Source organism: Rhinatrema bivittatum, chromosome 9 (genome assembly GCF_901001135.1).
Source record: "Rhinatrema bivittatum chromosome 9, aRhiBiv1.1, whole genome shotgun sequence".
Classification (NCBI taxonomy): domain Eukaryota; kingdom Metazoa; phylum Chordata; class Amphibia; order Gymnophiona; family Rhinatrematidae; genus Rhinatrema; species Rhinatrema bivittatum.
The window spans coordinates 108,040,026-108,057,480 of record NC_042623.1 but is presented as its reverse complement, the minus strand read 5'-3'; the positions used below and the strand labels follow the sequence as shown (position 1 = coordinate 108,057,480).

General features: G+C 44.3%; 1 protein-coding gene across 2 annotated transcripts in view; it reads left to right on the top strand.

Annotated features, from left to right (window-relative positions):
• The window catches only part of PRICKLE1 (prickle planar cell polarity protein 1), a 198,604-nt gene that overhangs the window by 170,636 nt on the left and 10,513 nt on the right, over window positions 1–17,455 (top strand). For both annotated transcript variants that reach the window (XM_029616285.1, XM_029616286.1), the window contains 2 exons: window positions 9,816–9,929; window positions 11,045–11,182. In XM_029616285.1, coding sequence (XP_029472145.1) covers window positions 9,816–9,929; window positions 11,045–11,182 — 252 coding nt within the window. The remainder of the gene's footprint in view (window positions 1–9,815; window positions 9,930–11,044; window positions 11,183–17,455) is intronic.

Below are 17,455 nucleotides of genomic sequence, written 5' to 3'. Positions count from 1 at the left end.
TAATTTGTCAGTGCTTATATCTCTTCCCTATTTTTCTCATTTTGGGTCTGTTTTCTATTTTTTTGAATGATGCTCTTTTGGTTTTATTTGCCTTTTCCCCTCACTATTAAACCATACCTGTAGTCATTTGGTTTTCCTTCCACCTTTTTTAATGCACAGAATACATTTCAACTGGGCACCATCACCCGACCCGGGGGCTGGTCTGGAGGCCTCGACCACGCCCCCGAGCCAGCGACACGCCCCTGAAACACCCCGAAAATTGTGCCACCCACCCGGCATGCCCCCGACACGCACCCCTTGCGAAGCCCCGAGACTTACATGCGTCCCGGGGCTTGCGTGTGCTGCCGAGCCTATGCAAAATAGGCTCGGCGCGCGCAGGGTTTTTTTTAAAAGGGTTAAGCACATAACTTATGCGCGTAACCCTTTTAAAATCTGGCCCACAATGATTAAAGATCTCAAGGGCATATACGCTGACTAGTTTTCAGGGGTGAGAAGATATGCAAGGATGAGCAAGCATTTTTAACTCAGTGTACTGGTGGAAAAGAAAAAGGTTTCAGGTGGGGTTTTTTTTTTTTTTTGGGGGGGGGGGGGTTGGCAAGTGATAAGATAATGAGGATTGAAATGTTCTGTGGTATTTAGTTCACTAGTTAGGTTCTTAATGGATTTACCCATGTAGGGTTAAGTACTGAGATCCAAAAAGTTTGGGTTATAGGTATTCTGAAATAACCATGTTTTTAGGTCTGGTATTAATTTCTTTGTTTCTCGAGTCAGTCATAAAGTCTTGGGTAGAGAGTTCCATAATTTTGGGCCTGCAATGGAGAACATATGGTCTCTTATTTTTGATAGATACATATTCTGTAATGAAGGCACAGCTGGTAATCCTTTGTTTTGAAATCTTGATGATCTCTGAGGCTTGTATGGTTGAATGCTACCCCAACCAGACCAGTGTTGTTAGAGTGGAGGGTGGTATGTATTAGTGTTAGGACCTTGTAATGGATTCGGGATTGCACATGCAGCCAATGAAGCACTATCAGTGACTGTGAGATGTGATCAAATTTCCTGGATCCTGTTAAGAGTCTAGCTCTGGCATTTTGTAATAGTTGTAGTTTTTTTAGAAGACAGTTTGGTACTCCAAATAGAAGTGAGTTGCAGTAGTCCAGGTTTGAAAAAATGAGGGTTTTCAGGACTGTACGGAAGTCTGCATGAATTGCAATGGTTTCAGACTCTGTAGTACGCACAGTTTAGCATAGTCTTATTTGATTAATTTATTTACGTGCTTTTCCATTGATAGGTTTGTGTCAGTCTATATTCCTAGGTCACGCACATGGTCTGAGGGTGTAATATTGAACTTGGCCAGGTCTAGAGTCTGTGGAGTTGCCATAGGTGGGTTTCTTCTTAACTTGGAATGTTCTTTTTGATAGGAATGAGGTGAACCACTTTAATACATTGCCGTCAATTCCAATTCTTCTCATCTGATGGCATAGAAAAGTATGGTCAACAGTGTCAAAGGCTGCTGTTAGCTCAATTAATACCAGGAAATAAGATTCCTCATTGTTAAATCACCATAATATGGGGTCCTTTAAGGATACAAGAAAGGTCTCAGTCGAGTGATTTTTTTTTTTTTCTGAATTTGTTTGGATGTAGAATGTGATAGTCATCGAGATAGTTTTCTAGTTGTGATAAAATGGCTTTTTCAAGAATTTTAGATAAAAAGGGCAGGTTAGATATGGGTTGATAATTTTCCCAATTATCAAAACTGCTGGATTTATTTTTTAGGATAGGTTTTATCAATGCTTGTTTCACTCTGTCTGGGACTAGAATGTGATGGAGTGATAGTGCTTTGTATTAGTTTTAAGGAGCTAGCTGGAATGAGGTCAGGAGAATGATTTGTGGGTTTTATTTTAGAAACAATTTGTGTGATTTGAATTTAGAGACCGTGTCGAAAGTGGTCCATTTAGCTGGTTCATGTCTTTCTTCTTCTCTGGTTGGTGAGCAGGCAGGGAATTGAGTTTTTAGTCTGGTTATTTTTTCTAACAAATGACTGGTGTATTCATTACAGTCTTTCTTAAAGAAGCATTTGTAGCTCGAGATAGAGGAGGAAGGTTCTGTTTAGTGTTCTTTCTTCACTTTGTTGATTGAAGCACAGTATCGAGAAAGTAGTGTCACCCATCCACCAATTTTATCTGCCCTGTCATATCTGTATAATTTCTATCCTGGTATCACAGTGTCCCATTGGTTATCCTCTTTCCACCAGGTCTCCAAGATGCTTATTATGTTTATATCTTCCTTTAGCGCAATATATTCTAACTCTCCAGTCTTATTTTTCAGAGTTCTGGTAGTCACATAGAGACATTTTTAAGTAGTTTTATTTTCTATTTCTATATGTACCCATAAACTGCCTATTATCAGAGGATACAGGCAGTTTGGTGTCATTTTTATCTATCTGCTCTGTATTTAAATACATCTGGATTTTTTCTGTATTGGGGCATTCTAACTTATTTGGATTGGCAGCATTCTTTGACGATATTTTCCTCTGAACCTTGTGCTACTGAGTGACTGTCTGCTTTTCCTAATGTTCTAGTTTAAAAACTGTTGTATCTCCTTTTTAAAGTTAGCACTCTGTTTAAGGTGATGTAAATCTGCTGTTAGACTGCAGAGTTGGCAATCTGTTATTATTGGCTCCTAAAGGAGGAGTCAGCAATCTTGTAGTGTCTCAGATATCATCTTGCTAAGGAGTAGCAATCTGTAATGAATCTGATATAGTTGTGGGTGGATCCCTGGGCTGGTGGCAGATGACCACGCCCCTGGGAGGATATCCTGAGAGGGACCACCGGCTAGGCTTGAGTATGGAGACAGACACACATTAGTTCTTTTATTAAACAGGTTTTTGAAACCACCAGAGGTGGCAGTAGTGAGCTGATATGCTCGGCAGGGCTGTAGTCCCTCAGGTACTGTAACAGCGATCCAGGATGGCTGAGCTGTTGAGATATTGTAGAAAGTGAGTAGGCAGAGTTCATGAACAGAACTAGATGACAAAACTCACATAAGGTCTCAAGGAAGCTCAGGAGCTGGAAAGGTTTAGGCCCTCAAGGAGCGAGTACCTGGTTCCAGGGAAAGCTCTGAGAGAGCGATGGTAACTCACGAATGTTTGTAGCAGCGATAGCTTCCAGGCAATAGAGAATCTTCAGAGTGTCCAGGAACATGGACCCTCGAGGAGCGAGTACAGGTTCCTATCTGTAATCTGAAAGTAAAGAAAAAGAGCGAGGCCCCCAAGGAGCAGGTACCTCTGGTAAGTCCGATGAGGCAGAGTAGCTTGGGGAGAGTAGTCCATAGGTAGCGAGACACATTCCCATACCCAACCCCTTGCTAACTCAGGGGGTCATTTACTAAGCATTTTTCCCATTGACACAGAATGGGAGAAAACCTTTAGTAAATGACCCCCTCAAAAAATAGTGAAATAGAGACCTTTAAATATTGGAAGCAGATGACGTCATCTCAGGGGGATGCCCCTGAGGTTCGCGCTCTTGCTGGTACTTCAATCAGAGCACATGTGCGCACGCCCTAGGTCTTCAGGCAACATGGTGGATCTGCAATGTCGAGCCGGTCCCGGGACGCCGGAGGGAGACGGCATGGAGACGCCGCAGCAGCCAGCCGTCCATCAGACCCAGAGGGAGTCGCCACAGAGGGCAGAGTGAGGACGTCGAGCAGTGACGGTCACAACATAAGGAGGAGCCCATCCTGTCACAATAAGCTCACCTTTCCATATAATGTTCTCCAGCTTCTAAGAAACCTAAAACTATCTTCCCTGCAGCATTGTCTCATACATGCATTCAGACTTTGGAGCTTGGCCTACCTCTAGGGTCCTGCACATGGAATGGGAAGCATTTCTGAGGATGCAACCCTGAAGGTTTTGGATTTCAATTTCCTACCTAAGAACCTAAATTTAGCCTCCACAACATCCCTTCTCCACCTAGCTATGTCATTAGTACTCATGTGTATTACAACAGCTGGCTCCTCCCCAAGCATTCTATAAAATCTTATCTAGATGGCGCCTAAGATCCGCTATCTTTGCACCAGGCAGGCAAGATACTAAATGATCCTCATGCCCACAGGCCACCCAGCTATCTACTTTCCTAATGATAGAAGCACCCATTACAATGGCTATCCTAACTGTTTTCTCCTTGGCATGGACTTCTGGAGACACATTCTCAGTGCAAGAGGACAAAGCATCACATGGAGGATAGGTTCTAGTTAAATGATCACTTCCTGCCACACCAACTTGATGGTCTCCTACCAGGTAACCTTGCTTCTCCAAAGCAGCACAAGGATTTTTAGACTGGAGTTAGGAGTGCTCTACTATGTCCCTGAAGGTCTCCTCTAGGTGCTGTTCGTATCTCTGACTGTGCAAGCCCTAGCTTGATGCACTCTAGGTGCTATCAAGCTAGGGCGAGAGCACATTGTAGAAATTTCATCTTTGTGAACCTTTGCTCATTCCAAATCACATCAAATTTTCACTGATTTGTACTGCACTGGTCATACCTCTGACTATGCATGTAAAACTGGCCCCCAAACTGTAGACCATCACTAAAACCTCACCTCGAGTTACTAGTTGACCCTCCTACAGTGATATAAATAGTTGACTAATATGAGAGCTTTATAAAGAGGCTCTCTCTCCAGAAGCAGGCCAAAACATGGAAATGCCTGTTTGGACACTTTGCAAGCTGTGAACTGACAATATTGTGGGTGCAATAAATTCAACATGTGTTGCAGTGAAATATCACATGTTGCAGTAACTCAAAAATTACCCTGACCACACCCCTTTTTGCACACGTTATTCATGTGAACTTTATAGCAAAATGATGAATCTAGGCCATGGTGATTTCAGAGAATTGATTATTATGTATTTATTTAATATACCACATTTCCATTTTTCAAATTGGATGCTGTTGACTGATATGTGGGATATCTGGATTTGATTTGTTAGCTTGGTTTCTAGTCCTTGAATTTACTAGGGCTGGGGATGATGTAGAAGAAGGGAGGGAGGGAGTCCCAACTATTGTTTAACACCAAATGGTTAGAGTCAGGATGCATGACTACCAAATTTCAAAGAAAGCAACAGTTTTAGTGAAGCATTGTTGCTGTAATGACTAAATAACTTGGAGGAGAGTTAAAAATGTGGAAGTGGATATTATTAGGTAGCTGGGACTGAAGGCTCATGGTGCCATGATTGCTCTGGAATCCCAGTGGAGCAAGAAGAAATTGCTGGGCAAAAACAAAAATCTTTGACTGCCCTCTAATTTCTTTTTTTTTCCTTTTCTGAGAAGATGCTGCTATTACTTGTAGGCTCTTCCTATTTAGCAGATCTTTATTAGTATGTCATGAACTGTGTATTCAGGGACCTGTGAATTGCCTGAACTGTTTATCCAGAGAAAGATATTGTAAATATCAAGAGGTGTTCCTATAGAAAGGTGTCCATCTTTCACTCTAAAAAAAAAATTATCAAATATAAAAATAAATTTAGTAAAATGGGAATATGTAAGAATAAGACCAAAAGAACAGAGTCAAGTCCAGAAAAAGACAAGATGATACTTGGAAAAAAATATAGCAGTTACTGATGCTTTCTGAACTTGTAAAAAGTTAGGATTATTAAACATGTATGTATTGTGGTTCACAAAAGCCTAAAAGTGATAACTTATCTGGCCACAATGAATTGGATAAGTTATTTATTCGTTTGATTTATATTCCTCTTATCTGGGATATTAAGTGGGATAAACATCCTACTGAATATTGACTAAAGCTTTCCACATATGCATGCTCGGATAACTTTTGAAACCTAACTAGCTGTATTTGAATATTGTCAGTTAGATCTCAAAGTTATCTGGGAAAATGTTCTGAGATAACTTTAATTTAACTGGTTATAGTTAAAAGAAATAGCTGGTTAAGGAGTGCTAGTTAAACTAGGAAGCCCTCTTAGATGATTTTCTTTTTTTTTTTTTTTAATCCATATCCTGCTTCCCAGCAAAAGAAATGCCTGACCAGCCAGCTGATCCTCTCTCCTCCCCCCCCAAAATTAAATTATCCTTCTGGGCCTATAATCTTGAAAAGCCTCCCTCCCTCCCTCGCCAAAAATCTAAAGTCTAGCCATAAGGTTGGCTAGTTCCAATCTAGACTTCTGGCAGGGGTGGAGCACTTTTCGGGTACTCACATTTTTGGGGGAGGGAGGGAGGATCTGCCAGCTGTGCCAGCCTTTTTCACTGGGGTGGGAGGGATCGGGCTGGGAGGCCTGCTCAGTTGATTTTTCTTTTTTTTTTTTTTTAAACTAGCACTGCTTAACCAGCTATGTCCTTTGAATATAGCTGGTTAAGTTATAGTTATCCAGGAACACATTCCCAGAAAACTTTAACCCTCACATGAACATAAGAATTGCCTGAGTCAGACTAAGGGTTCATCAAGCCCAGTATCCTGTTTCCAATAGTGGCCAATCCAGGTCACAAGTACCTGACTGTATCCCTAATAGTAGATAGAGATTTATAGAGATAGATGAATAAGATATTTGGCTAGTTCAGGAGATCGAGTGCAGGAGGTCGTTCAGCGGCGGTCCGGAACCCCCGCTGAACGACCTCCTGCAGTCGATCTCCTGCCGGCGCCATTTTCCGTACGAAAACGATTCGCGGCAAGAAATCGCTCCCGGAACCCCGCTGGACTCCCAGGAAACTTTTGGCCAGCTTGGGGGGGCCTCCTGACCCCCACAAGACTTGCCAAAAGTCCAGTGGGGGTCCGGAACGACCTCCTCCGTCGAATCGTTTTTGTCTATGGCCGCCGCCATTTTGCGGCGGCCATTTTGAAAAATGGCGCCGGCTGAAGACAACACGATTCTATTGAGGGGGCCGTTCCGGACCGCCGCCGTTCTGGACCACCGCCGGATCCCCAGGTAATTTAAAGCATTGGGGGGGGGGGGTTCGGGAGGGTGGGGGGTTTAATTTAAAGGGTCGGGGGTGGGTTTTAGGGGGTTTTAGTGTGCCGGTTTTCCTGCCCTCCCCCTTCCCCCGATTTACGATTTTTTAACGATAAATCGGGGGAATTGGTATTGTATCGTGGCCCTAACGATTTTTTGACGATTTAAAATATATCGGACGATATTTTAAATCGTCAAAAAACGATTCACATCCCTAATCCAGAATAGATGGCCCACAAACCTTTCATCCTATGTATCACCACATGGTGTTTATGCTTTCCTCATATTGAGGACCCAGTTGTTTTGTTAATCTTCATAGCTGCTTCTTGTTACCCCCCTCCCAGTTCTGTTTTCCCTGTTAACATGTAATTTCCAAGCCTAATTTCATTCAATGTAAACTGGTATGACGTCCACAACTAATACCGGTATATAAAAATGTCTAAATAAATAAATAAAATTTATCTGGATAACTTTTGTGTTATTCAGATAAATGCATTTAAATATTCACCCCACAGATTTTAGACTTATTGAATGAAAATGGATGGAACATTGTTCTGACACTGAGGTTCGACTGTAGTGTTGTGTGCTACTGCATAGGACACCCACATTTGAGCTTAAGGATTTTAGGTCTAGCAGGGTCTAGGAGCAGAGGAAAAATGACATGTTTAGGCCCTGAGTATGAGGGCAGAAAGATGAGGAGAGAGCACTTCATGAGTGATCATTCAAGCACTGGAGAGTTTAATGTCACATCCGAAGAGAGAGACGTGTATTGCCTAGCAGATAGGGAAATAAATGGAGAGTAAAGGGAGTAATTTTCAAAAGGATTTAGACGCTTAAAACTGGGTTTTACACATGTAAATGCCCTTTCTGTGTGTAAGTGGGCTTTTGGAAATTGCTACAGTACACGACATTGAATTGTCAATAGGTTTTGCATGCATAAATGCATATAAAGGGGTACGTGCATAACCCCTGAAAACCTGCCCCAAGCTCCCACTGCGCGCGCTGAGCCTATCTTGCATAGGCTCTGCGGCACGCGCAAGCCCCGGGCTGCGCGTATGTCCCGGGGCTTCGAATAAGGGGTGGGACGGGGACGTGTCCGGGGCATGGCGGCGGTCTGTGGGCGGGGCCGGAGGTGTGACGGCAGTCCAGGGGCGGGGCCTGTGCCTGGGCAGGGAGCAGGCGGCACACTCGTGTAAGTTACACCTGCCAGGAAGGCATAACTCCACGAAATAAAGGTGGTGGGGGGGGGGATTTAGTTAGGGCTGGGGGATGGGTTTAATAGGGGAAGGGAAGGAAAGGTGGGGGAACCAAAAAAAAAAGTTCCCTCCGAGGCCGCTCCGAAATCGGAGCGGCCTCGGAGGGAACGGAGGCAGGCTGCTCGGCTCAGCGGGTGCAGGTTGCACAATTGTGCACCCCCCCTGCGTGCGCCAACCCTGGATTTTATAACATGCGCGCGGCAGCGCTCACATGTTATAAAATCGGGCGTAGATTTGTTCATGACAAGTTGTGCGAACAAATCTGCGCCCTCGCGTAAGTTTTAAGATTTGCCCCTAAGCACATAAACAGGCTTCTAAAAATTGCTATGATAGTATGTTACATTTACACGCGTAACTCCCTTGAAAATGACCTTCTAAGCATGTAATGTAATACTTAAAGTCACTTTATATTTTCAAGTTAAAAAGGTATAATTAATTTCAGATAATTAGAGCAGCCAGGAATAAAAGCTTCTAAAGTAAGTTCCAAAGATAGATTGCTTTAAAGGGATGTTCAAAAAGAAGAAAAAACATACATTTATTTTTCATGATCTAAAGAAACATTTTGATTATTGGAAAACATCCCATACATATTTCTAATTGAATAATATTTCTGTAGGTAGAACCTAAAGTAGGGTATCTGGTTTTCAACTTGAACAATATAATGCTGAAGGTTTTAGAATAAAAACCCAGGAATTATTTAGAAAGCAGGAAAGAAGTGATCATAAATCACTTTTTTTTTTCAGTCAGACTTTGTTGGCATTGGTTTACTAGTACTAGCAGTGAATTACCATCTTTATTTAATAAATTTCAGGGAGAATATTAATAAAAGTGAAAGATTTCATTCCCCATAAGAAGCTTTTTATTTTTGTTTTGTAAGACTGGTGTGTCTAGTTTTTTCACTCACCAGAAAGATTATGGGAAAACTGCCTCTTCTCTTCAAAGTGAACTTGCATCTGGTAGAAATGTGGTTTTATCTGACCTTTGCTAGGGGGAAGAGATGACTCTGGGATATTACCAACAGCCCACATGGAAGCAATGAAAGCTGATGCTTGGGATGAACCCGATCAGCAGGAGATTATAAAACTCCACAAAACAGCTTTTGTCTCTCCAATGTGTAAAATGCACAGAGCAAATTAAATTTGTTTATAGAGGCTGTTTTCTGTATAGCTTCACACATTATGTGTTGTAATTGTAGACAGAAATGCTGGAATTTCAAGAGACTTCTTGAACAGCCTTAGAGTAGGTGGGTATAATAGCTGCATTAAATGTGCATAATTTATGATCCCCTCTAATTGTCACTGCAGATTGCATTCCAGAAGAGCAATTCAGCAGCTGGCTGCTAGTTAAATCGGAGGCAATCCAGTTCTGCTGAGTTAGCTCATCTGGTCCTTGTAACGGCAAGAGAGTGTAAATCCTGTCACAGACATAATGTAGCATCACACTGTTCTTATTAAATCCTGGTTCTCTGCAAAGGAAACCATGCCAAGATTCTTACTAAAGGAAGTTTACAAGGAAACTTTAGTAAGCGCCATAGCAATGCTCTTAAATTCTGAGTTTTCTGCATTTTTCATATAGCTTTGTCATTCGCTATACCGTACATCCAGGTGCAGCTGTATTTTGCCTGCCTGCCAGAGGATAAAGTCCCTTACATAAACAGCCTTGGAGAGAAACATCGGATCAAACAGCTTTTGTATCAACTTCCTCCACATGATAATGAGGTAAATTAGAACTCTTGAGTTTGGTTTTAATACTTGCTCCAGGCTCTTTTGACAATTAATGCTACTGTTCATAAGTTTCAGACTTGTGCTAATTAAACCTTTTTGTATATGCATGCATGTAGTTTTAGAGATACTTTTTGTAAGTGGAAAAATGTGCTAAGTGTGGTCTTAGATGTGCATTAAACTGAATTCCTGCATCTGGTGGTCATTGTTGCATTTACAATGTTGGGTTGTACCCAGATAAGAGGTGTCTGTTTTCTCTTGTTAAGAAGGTGGCAACTAATGCAGTAAACAAGCCTCTTTATAATGTTTGCATTCAACCACTAGTTATCAGGAACCTTGGAATTCTTGAGATTTCATTGTGATGGGTAGGAACTGTTTTCTGATAACAGACAGTTTGAAGTTGGGACATGGTTTTTGTGAATTAGTTAAGGCTGTATTCTTTTTGTTTTGCAAACTGGAAGATGAAAATAATGCTTTTTTTCACTAGGGTCAAGTAGTAAGTTTGTGTCATTCAGTAGCCAACAGGAACATGTTTTAAATGATCACTTTTGGATTTGCCGAGGACGTGCACTAGAGGTGATGTGCTTGGGTCATAGGAACAGGACAATTGTCGCCGTAGGGGCTGCTGGCTCAATAATGATGTTCGGTCTCATTCATTACTTTCCTTTAAGCCATTGGCCATAAAGATGGACTTGCATTATCTGAGGAAGTCATCATGGGGTGGCTGGGGAAAGGAAGGATAAGAAGGTTTACTCTCTTTATGACTGTAGAAATGATTTACTCTAGTATCTCTCACTGGTTATAAGTCACTTTATTTAAATTTGCATTCTCGCCTTTCCTTTTGCATCTCAAAACAAGTTATAAAAAATATATGTAATACAACTCATACATCAATTGCTTAAAAACAAAAAAAAAGGTAATGCATCAGACAGTGCTCAACTTTGAAAGTCAAAGATACAGGCAAATAAATATGTAGAAATGGGAGTTTTACACGTTGTAAACTGATGTGGTCTTTCATCCAATTTGTAGAAGTACATGGGAAATCTTGAGTCTTGGCAAGGAGCATTTCTTAAGTATATCTGCATTGATTGAACTTGTTTCTTTTTTTAAAGATGAGATATTGCCAGTCTTTAAGTGAGGAAGAAAAGAAGGAATTGCAGATGTTTAGTGCTCAGCGTAAGAAAGAGGCACTGGGGAGAGGCGCTATTAAGCTCCTCTCAAGAGCAGTAATGCATGCGGTTTGTGAACAGGTAAGTCAAGTGGTGGAGCTCTGGACTAGACGTTTCATTGTGACTTTTTAATGACCATGAACATAGGTACTAAGATTTCTTTATAAATATGAAATTATATATACAAAGAACTTACATCCCTTAATAATGCAAACATTTTAAAAACATGATTCCTTTCATGGCAAATTCTGATATGGGTAAATGAATGTGATCTAAAACCCCTCCCATTACCCAGAGTGGAAGGGGTTTTCTCAATCTATAATCCCAGCAATTTAGGAAAGCATCTTGAAGAGAACCAGTTCATCGTTCCAATACAAGACAATACTGGATCTCAAAATTCTGATCCAGCAAAATCACAAATCCAGTTATCCACCCATCTGCTAATACCCAGCTAACATTTAAATGAACATTTCAAATTGCATTTTATTTGCTATCCCTGTTTCCTGTAATTAGGTTCTGCCTATTTACTGCACTCCATTCCATTGGAAATTGACAGAATACATACTCTTCCACACAACACAAACCGATCATCTAATAATTATGTCACCCCTTCACAAGAGTTATGTCTCGGACATAACTCAGAAATCATATATTTTGGGGACCAATATTTTTGTATTTTTATCTTGAACACTTTTCTTTTTATTATTTTTTTTTTTTGGCCTGCTGCTCCTTTTGGACTTCTGGGTCAGTCAGAACCAATGCTGGAATCCTGATGCCATGAGCCTTTATTTGTAAACACCCAAAGACTTTTGCTTTATTTTAATAGACCCGCCCACTGTTCCCAGTCTGGTCATTGTAGTAACAATCCTGAGGAGGTTCCTTCCAGAATCCTCTAAATCTAACCATCAGGTGGTGTTTGTTGATGACCATGATTGTCTTCCCCGGGGATTAGAAGTGTTGTTTCTGGGCTGACCTGGGGCATAGAAGCCCTGATGCAGGAGTCGATTTGGAGACCTTCCACATGGCAGTACAAAGCACTGGCACTGAACCACTGGGCTAATCCGGTGATATAGTTTCAGCCCTGTATCTGCTAATACTGTGCCTTCTCCCAGCACTGACTTGCAGTACCCATACATACCAAGCTGGTGTTCCTTTTGATCAGAGCTTGCCTGTTGAGCCCACCAGGGACTAGCTTAAAGCTGTCAAGCTTGGGACAAAAAAACCCCACTTTAAATCTAGGACTTCATAGGAGCTATAAGAGGGTAATTTTCCTTTATAAAACAGTATTTTACAATTGCCTACCCTTTCAGTAGGTACGATATGACATTTGATTGAGCTTGCTGTTTTAGATGCAGTATGCTAATGAATTCTGTTTTACCGAGATGCTATTAAGATTTAAAGTGAGTTTGTTATATTTTTGGTGTTGTATAATACTAATATAATTTGTGTATATTTGTTTCTGTACAACATTTTGGCAATTTGAGTTTTATTTTGTGAATCGCTTAGGCTGTATGTGTTAAGTGGTAAATACATTTTAATAAATGTAAAAATGTAAATAAGAGAATGCACATAATGCTAGCACATGAGTAGCCCAGTGGTTAGAGCAGTAGCCTGCAAACCATAGCAGCAAGGGTTCAGATGCCACTGCCATTCCTTGTGACCTTGGGCAAGTCGCTTCACTGAGGGGCTTTTTCCTCATAGACACAAAATGGCCCTTAGATTGTGAGCCCTCTGGGGACAGGGAAATACCAACAGTACCTGAATGTAATCCGCTTTGAAGTGTCTGAAAAGTGAAATATAAAAATCAAATGAATAAATAAAATAGTACATGCATACTGCTATGTGCAGAGAAGGGGTGAAGGCAGGGAGGGTTAGCACTTAAAACGCATATCTGCACTTTGCTGGAAAAGGTATCCACACAAATAGCAGGTACTTCTAGAGGTCAATATTCAAAGGCATTTAGATGGATGACTGACAAGCTATCCATCTAACTCCAAGTTACTCATTTAAATGTTTAGTTTTGGATATTGACCTTCTACTTTTCCAAACCAGTTTTCAAAGGGAAAGTTTATTTCCTAGTGTGTAGCAGATGGACTCAGGACCAATGGGTATAGTGTACTCCTGATAGCAGTTGGAGATGGATCAGATTTCAATCTGACATCAGCCCTAGTACATATACCCCTGCAGGAAGTGCAGCTCTTCAGTATTTTCCGTCTCCATAGCAGTTAGGGACTATCTGCACGCTCGCACAGCATTAGAGTAATTTTACCAAAGAAAACCAAATTAAGAAGAAATCTTACCTCTACAGACGAGCCCCGCTCTCCTGCGGTGACATCCATTGGGTCCCTCCCCCAGTTGAGAATTCCCGAGGTGATTTCCGCGATCCCTCGGAGGTAAGCATCGGTCCGGCGGCCGACTCTCGGCGGGGACCTGGCCCCCAACATCGGGTGAGGCTGAGAGGCAGTGGGTGCAACCTCGAGCGCGAGGGTGAAGGTATTTTCCCTCTCCCCCCACAGCCGGAGACCGCCCGGAACGAGACCAGGAAGCACCGAGACAAGGTAAGGTAGAAATCTATTTAAAAATCTCTGGTCTCCGAAGCTCGAGGAGATACACAGGTCGCCAGCTGGGACCAGTGCCACCGGGTTGATCTGCCCTAGCAGGGCTAGACCCCGGTCAGATCCGAGGATCCTCCCACGTGAGACCCTCAGAGGTGGTCACCATATTGTCCGTGTGGTCGCCGTCACCATCTTGCTCTGTTTGCCGCCCTGTCCGTCGTTCTGATCTGTTGGCACAGAGACGAGCCGTGGGCACAAATACCTTGTGCGCAGGTCGCGTGCCCAAGTACTGGGTGCACAAGCGACACGCATAGCCACGCACTTACTGTGCCGGGCGCATATCTTCGTCCTGTGCGCCCAACAGCGCGCACATCTCCTTTTGCGAGCACCCAACCTACGCGCACAGCTTCAACGCACACCGGAGCTCACAACTGTATTTTACGCGCACAACCCATGGCACCACTGGAAAAGAAACTCAAGGCGCAGGGCCTTTGCCCAGCATACCACATTAGAGCCGCACAACATGAGGAGGCCACTGCCCTGTGTATACAGTGCGAAGTGGCCCTAGGGGATCCAACTCATGGCCCTCCCCAGCCTCTACCGGGCTCCAGCCTCTCGAGCAGTACGCCAGACCTAACACTGCACAGCGGGACCCCCCTCAAACGGGGCTCCCCAGGGACATGGTACCCCTTAGTCTGGACCCAGCATCTATCTCCTGGGTGGAATTCTTCAAGGGTCTGCATACCTTCGTCTACATGCAACTGGGGCCTCCTATTATACGGCCATAGGCTCCACCAGAGGACCTCAACATACTGGGACCCTCTATGCCTAGGGAAGTGATCCCACCGCCCAGAAGCCCCACCTTCGGGGACACGGACAACTCAGATGAGGATTCAGAACCCCTGGAGGAAGGGGAACTTCCTCTGGGGACAGAGCCCCACCGAACCACAAGATGCTTCTTCACCAAGGACGAGCTTCCAGACCTGGTCACACGCAGCTTAAAAGTGCTTGCTATCCCGGGCACAAGTGCCTCGGGGGAACCTAAGACTAACCCACTATTAGAGGGACTCTGTCAGACCTCTCGCCATTTCCCACTATTACAAGCCGTCCAGTAACTAATTGACCTGGAATGGGATGCCCCAGAAACTACAATCAAGGGGGCCGGGCTATGGCAGCCACGTACCCTCTGGACCCAGCCGCCAAAGATCTCCTGGCATGTCCAAAAGCGGATGCCGTGGTCTGAGCGGTCTCGAAGCACACTACTTTCCTGGTGGAGGGAGGAGCAGCACTCAAGGATGCTCAAGACAGGCGTATGGAATCTATCCTCAAACAGTCCTTTGACGTCTCTGCTATGTCTTTACAGATCACGCCTGCTGTGTCGTGGTGACACACGCCTGCTTAGCACAGACCAGGAACAACACTCCTGGGGAGGCCCTGGAACCAGCGATATCATTCCTCGTGGATGCCACTTCTGATCTGGTACACACAGCAGCTAGAGGAGTGTATTCCGCCGTGCAGCCAGAAGACAAATCTGGCTCCAAAACGAGACTCACAAGGATGCCTTTCAAGGGAACACTCCTGTTCAGAAGCGAACTAGAGAAACTAGCCAACAAATGGGGCAAGTCTCCACTGCCGCGGCTACCGGAGGACAGGAATAAGAGAAACCAGCGATCCTTCCCCCGAACCTCCAGGGGCAGAGGATCACAGCGCTTCAACCCATATAGAAACACACATCAAGCAGCCCGCCCCGCAGGCCGGAGCCAGTCCTTTCGGAACAAGCACAACAAAAGGGGAGCCAGCTTGGGCTCAGGCCCCAGCCGCACCCCACAATGAAAATCATCCGACCCATCCAAAGGAAGAAGCCATAGGGGGGCAGACTTGCCCTATTCTACCAAAGATGAGTCGAGATAACTTCGGACAAGTGGGTTCTATCCATCATTCGAAAGGGATATTACCTGGATTTCCACCACCTCCCTCCGGACAAGTTTGTGGAATCTCCCTGCCACGACCCTTCCAAGAGGATGGCAGTGGAAGCTACACTGACCAGATTGCTAGCCTTAGAGGCTATAACACCGGTACCTCCACAACAAATAAATACTAGACATCATTCCATCTATTTTATCATCCCCAAGAAAGAAGGAATGTTCAGACCCATCCTGGACATCAAGACGGTCAACTGTCACCTGAAGATTCCTCGCTTCCGCATGGAAAGCCTACACTCTGTAATAAGGGCGATACAACCGGGAGAGTTCCTTACATCCCTGGATCTGTTGGAAGCATACCTACACATTCCGATCCATCAAGAGCATCAGCGTTGTCTACGCTTCTCGATCCTGGATCATCACTACCAGTTCCCGGCACTACCTTGTGGGTTCACCAAGATCATAGTGGTGGTGGCAGCAACACTGAGGAAGGAAGGAATCCGCGTGCACCCTTATCTAGACGATTGGCTGATCAGAGTGAAATCCTCAGAGGAAAGCCACCAGGCAACCAACAGAGTCAAAACTCTACTGGAGAGCCTCAGGTAAGTGGTCAACACAAACAAGAGCTGCCTGTAGCTCTCCCAATCTCTAGAATACTTGGGAGTCCAGTTCGACACCAAACAAGACAAGGTCATCCTGACACCGACAAGGAGATCAAAACTGATGACCCAGTTACGAACCCTGTTGAGCGAACTTCGCCCCACAGCATGGGATTTCCTACAAGTCCTCGGCCTCATGGCATCCACACTGGAAGTAGTGCCATGGGCACGAGTTCACATGAGACCCCTACAACGCTCACTATCACGATGGAATCCACTGTCCCACAACTACACCGTACATCTTCAGCTCCCGGACAGAGTTCGGGCCCAACTACGATGGTGGCTACAAGAAGCCCATCTGAGCCAGGGAATGAGACTATCCTCACCAACCTGGATCCTACTCACCACGGATGCCAGCCTATGAGGATGGGGAGCACACTGCCAGGAGCTAACTGCCCAAGGGCAATGGAACAAAGAAGAGTCGGGATGGAACATCAATCACCTAGAAGCCCGGGCAGTCAAACTAGCCTGCCTAAGGTTCGTTCACAGACTCCGAGACAAAGCAGTCAGAGTAATGTTGGACAATGCCACAACAGTGGCCTACATCAACCGTCAGGGAGGAACCAGAAGCCAACAGGTATCTCTGGAAATAGACCTCCTAATGTCATGGGCGGAAGTGAATCTTCAAGAGATCTCGGCCGTCCACATCACCGGGAAAGACAATGTCGCTGCGGACTACCTCAGCAGAGAAAGTCTAGATCCAGGAGAATGGAGGCTGTCGACCACAGCATTCCAATTGATAGTAAACCGTTGGGGAACACCAACCATGGACCTCCTGGCAAACTGGTCCAACACCCAAGTACCCAGTTTCTTCAGCCGCAGACGGGAACCCCAGTCCCAGGGAATCGATACCCTGGTATAGACCTGGCCACAGGAGACTCTGTTATATGCCGTCCCGCCGTGGCCCCTATTGGGCGCAATCATCCACAAGATAGAACACCACAGGGGATCAGTACTTCTAGTGGCCCCGGACTTGCCAAGAAGACCGTGGTACACAGACATGTGAAGACTGCTGACAGGGAACCCCCTTGCTGCTACCTCCACACAGAGAGCTGCTCCAACAGGGACCGATCCTCCACGAGGATCCAGTTCGATTCTCTCTTTCGGTCTGGCCATTGAAAGGACTCGCCTAAGGAAGAGCGGATTCTCGGGGGCAGTAATTGACACCCTGTTCCAAGCACGCAAGTTCTCCACATCCCTAACATACATAAGGATTTG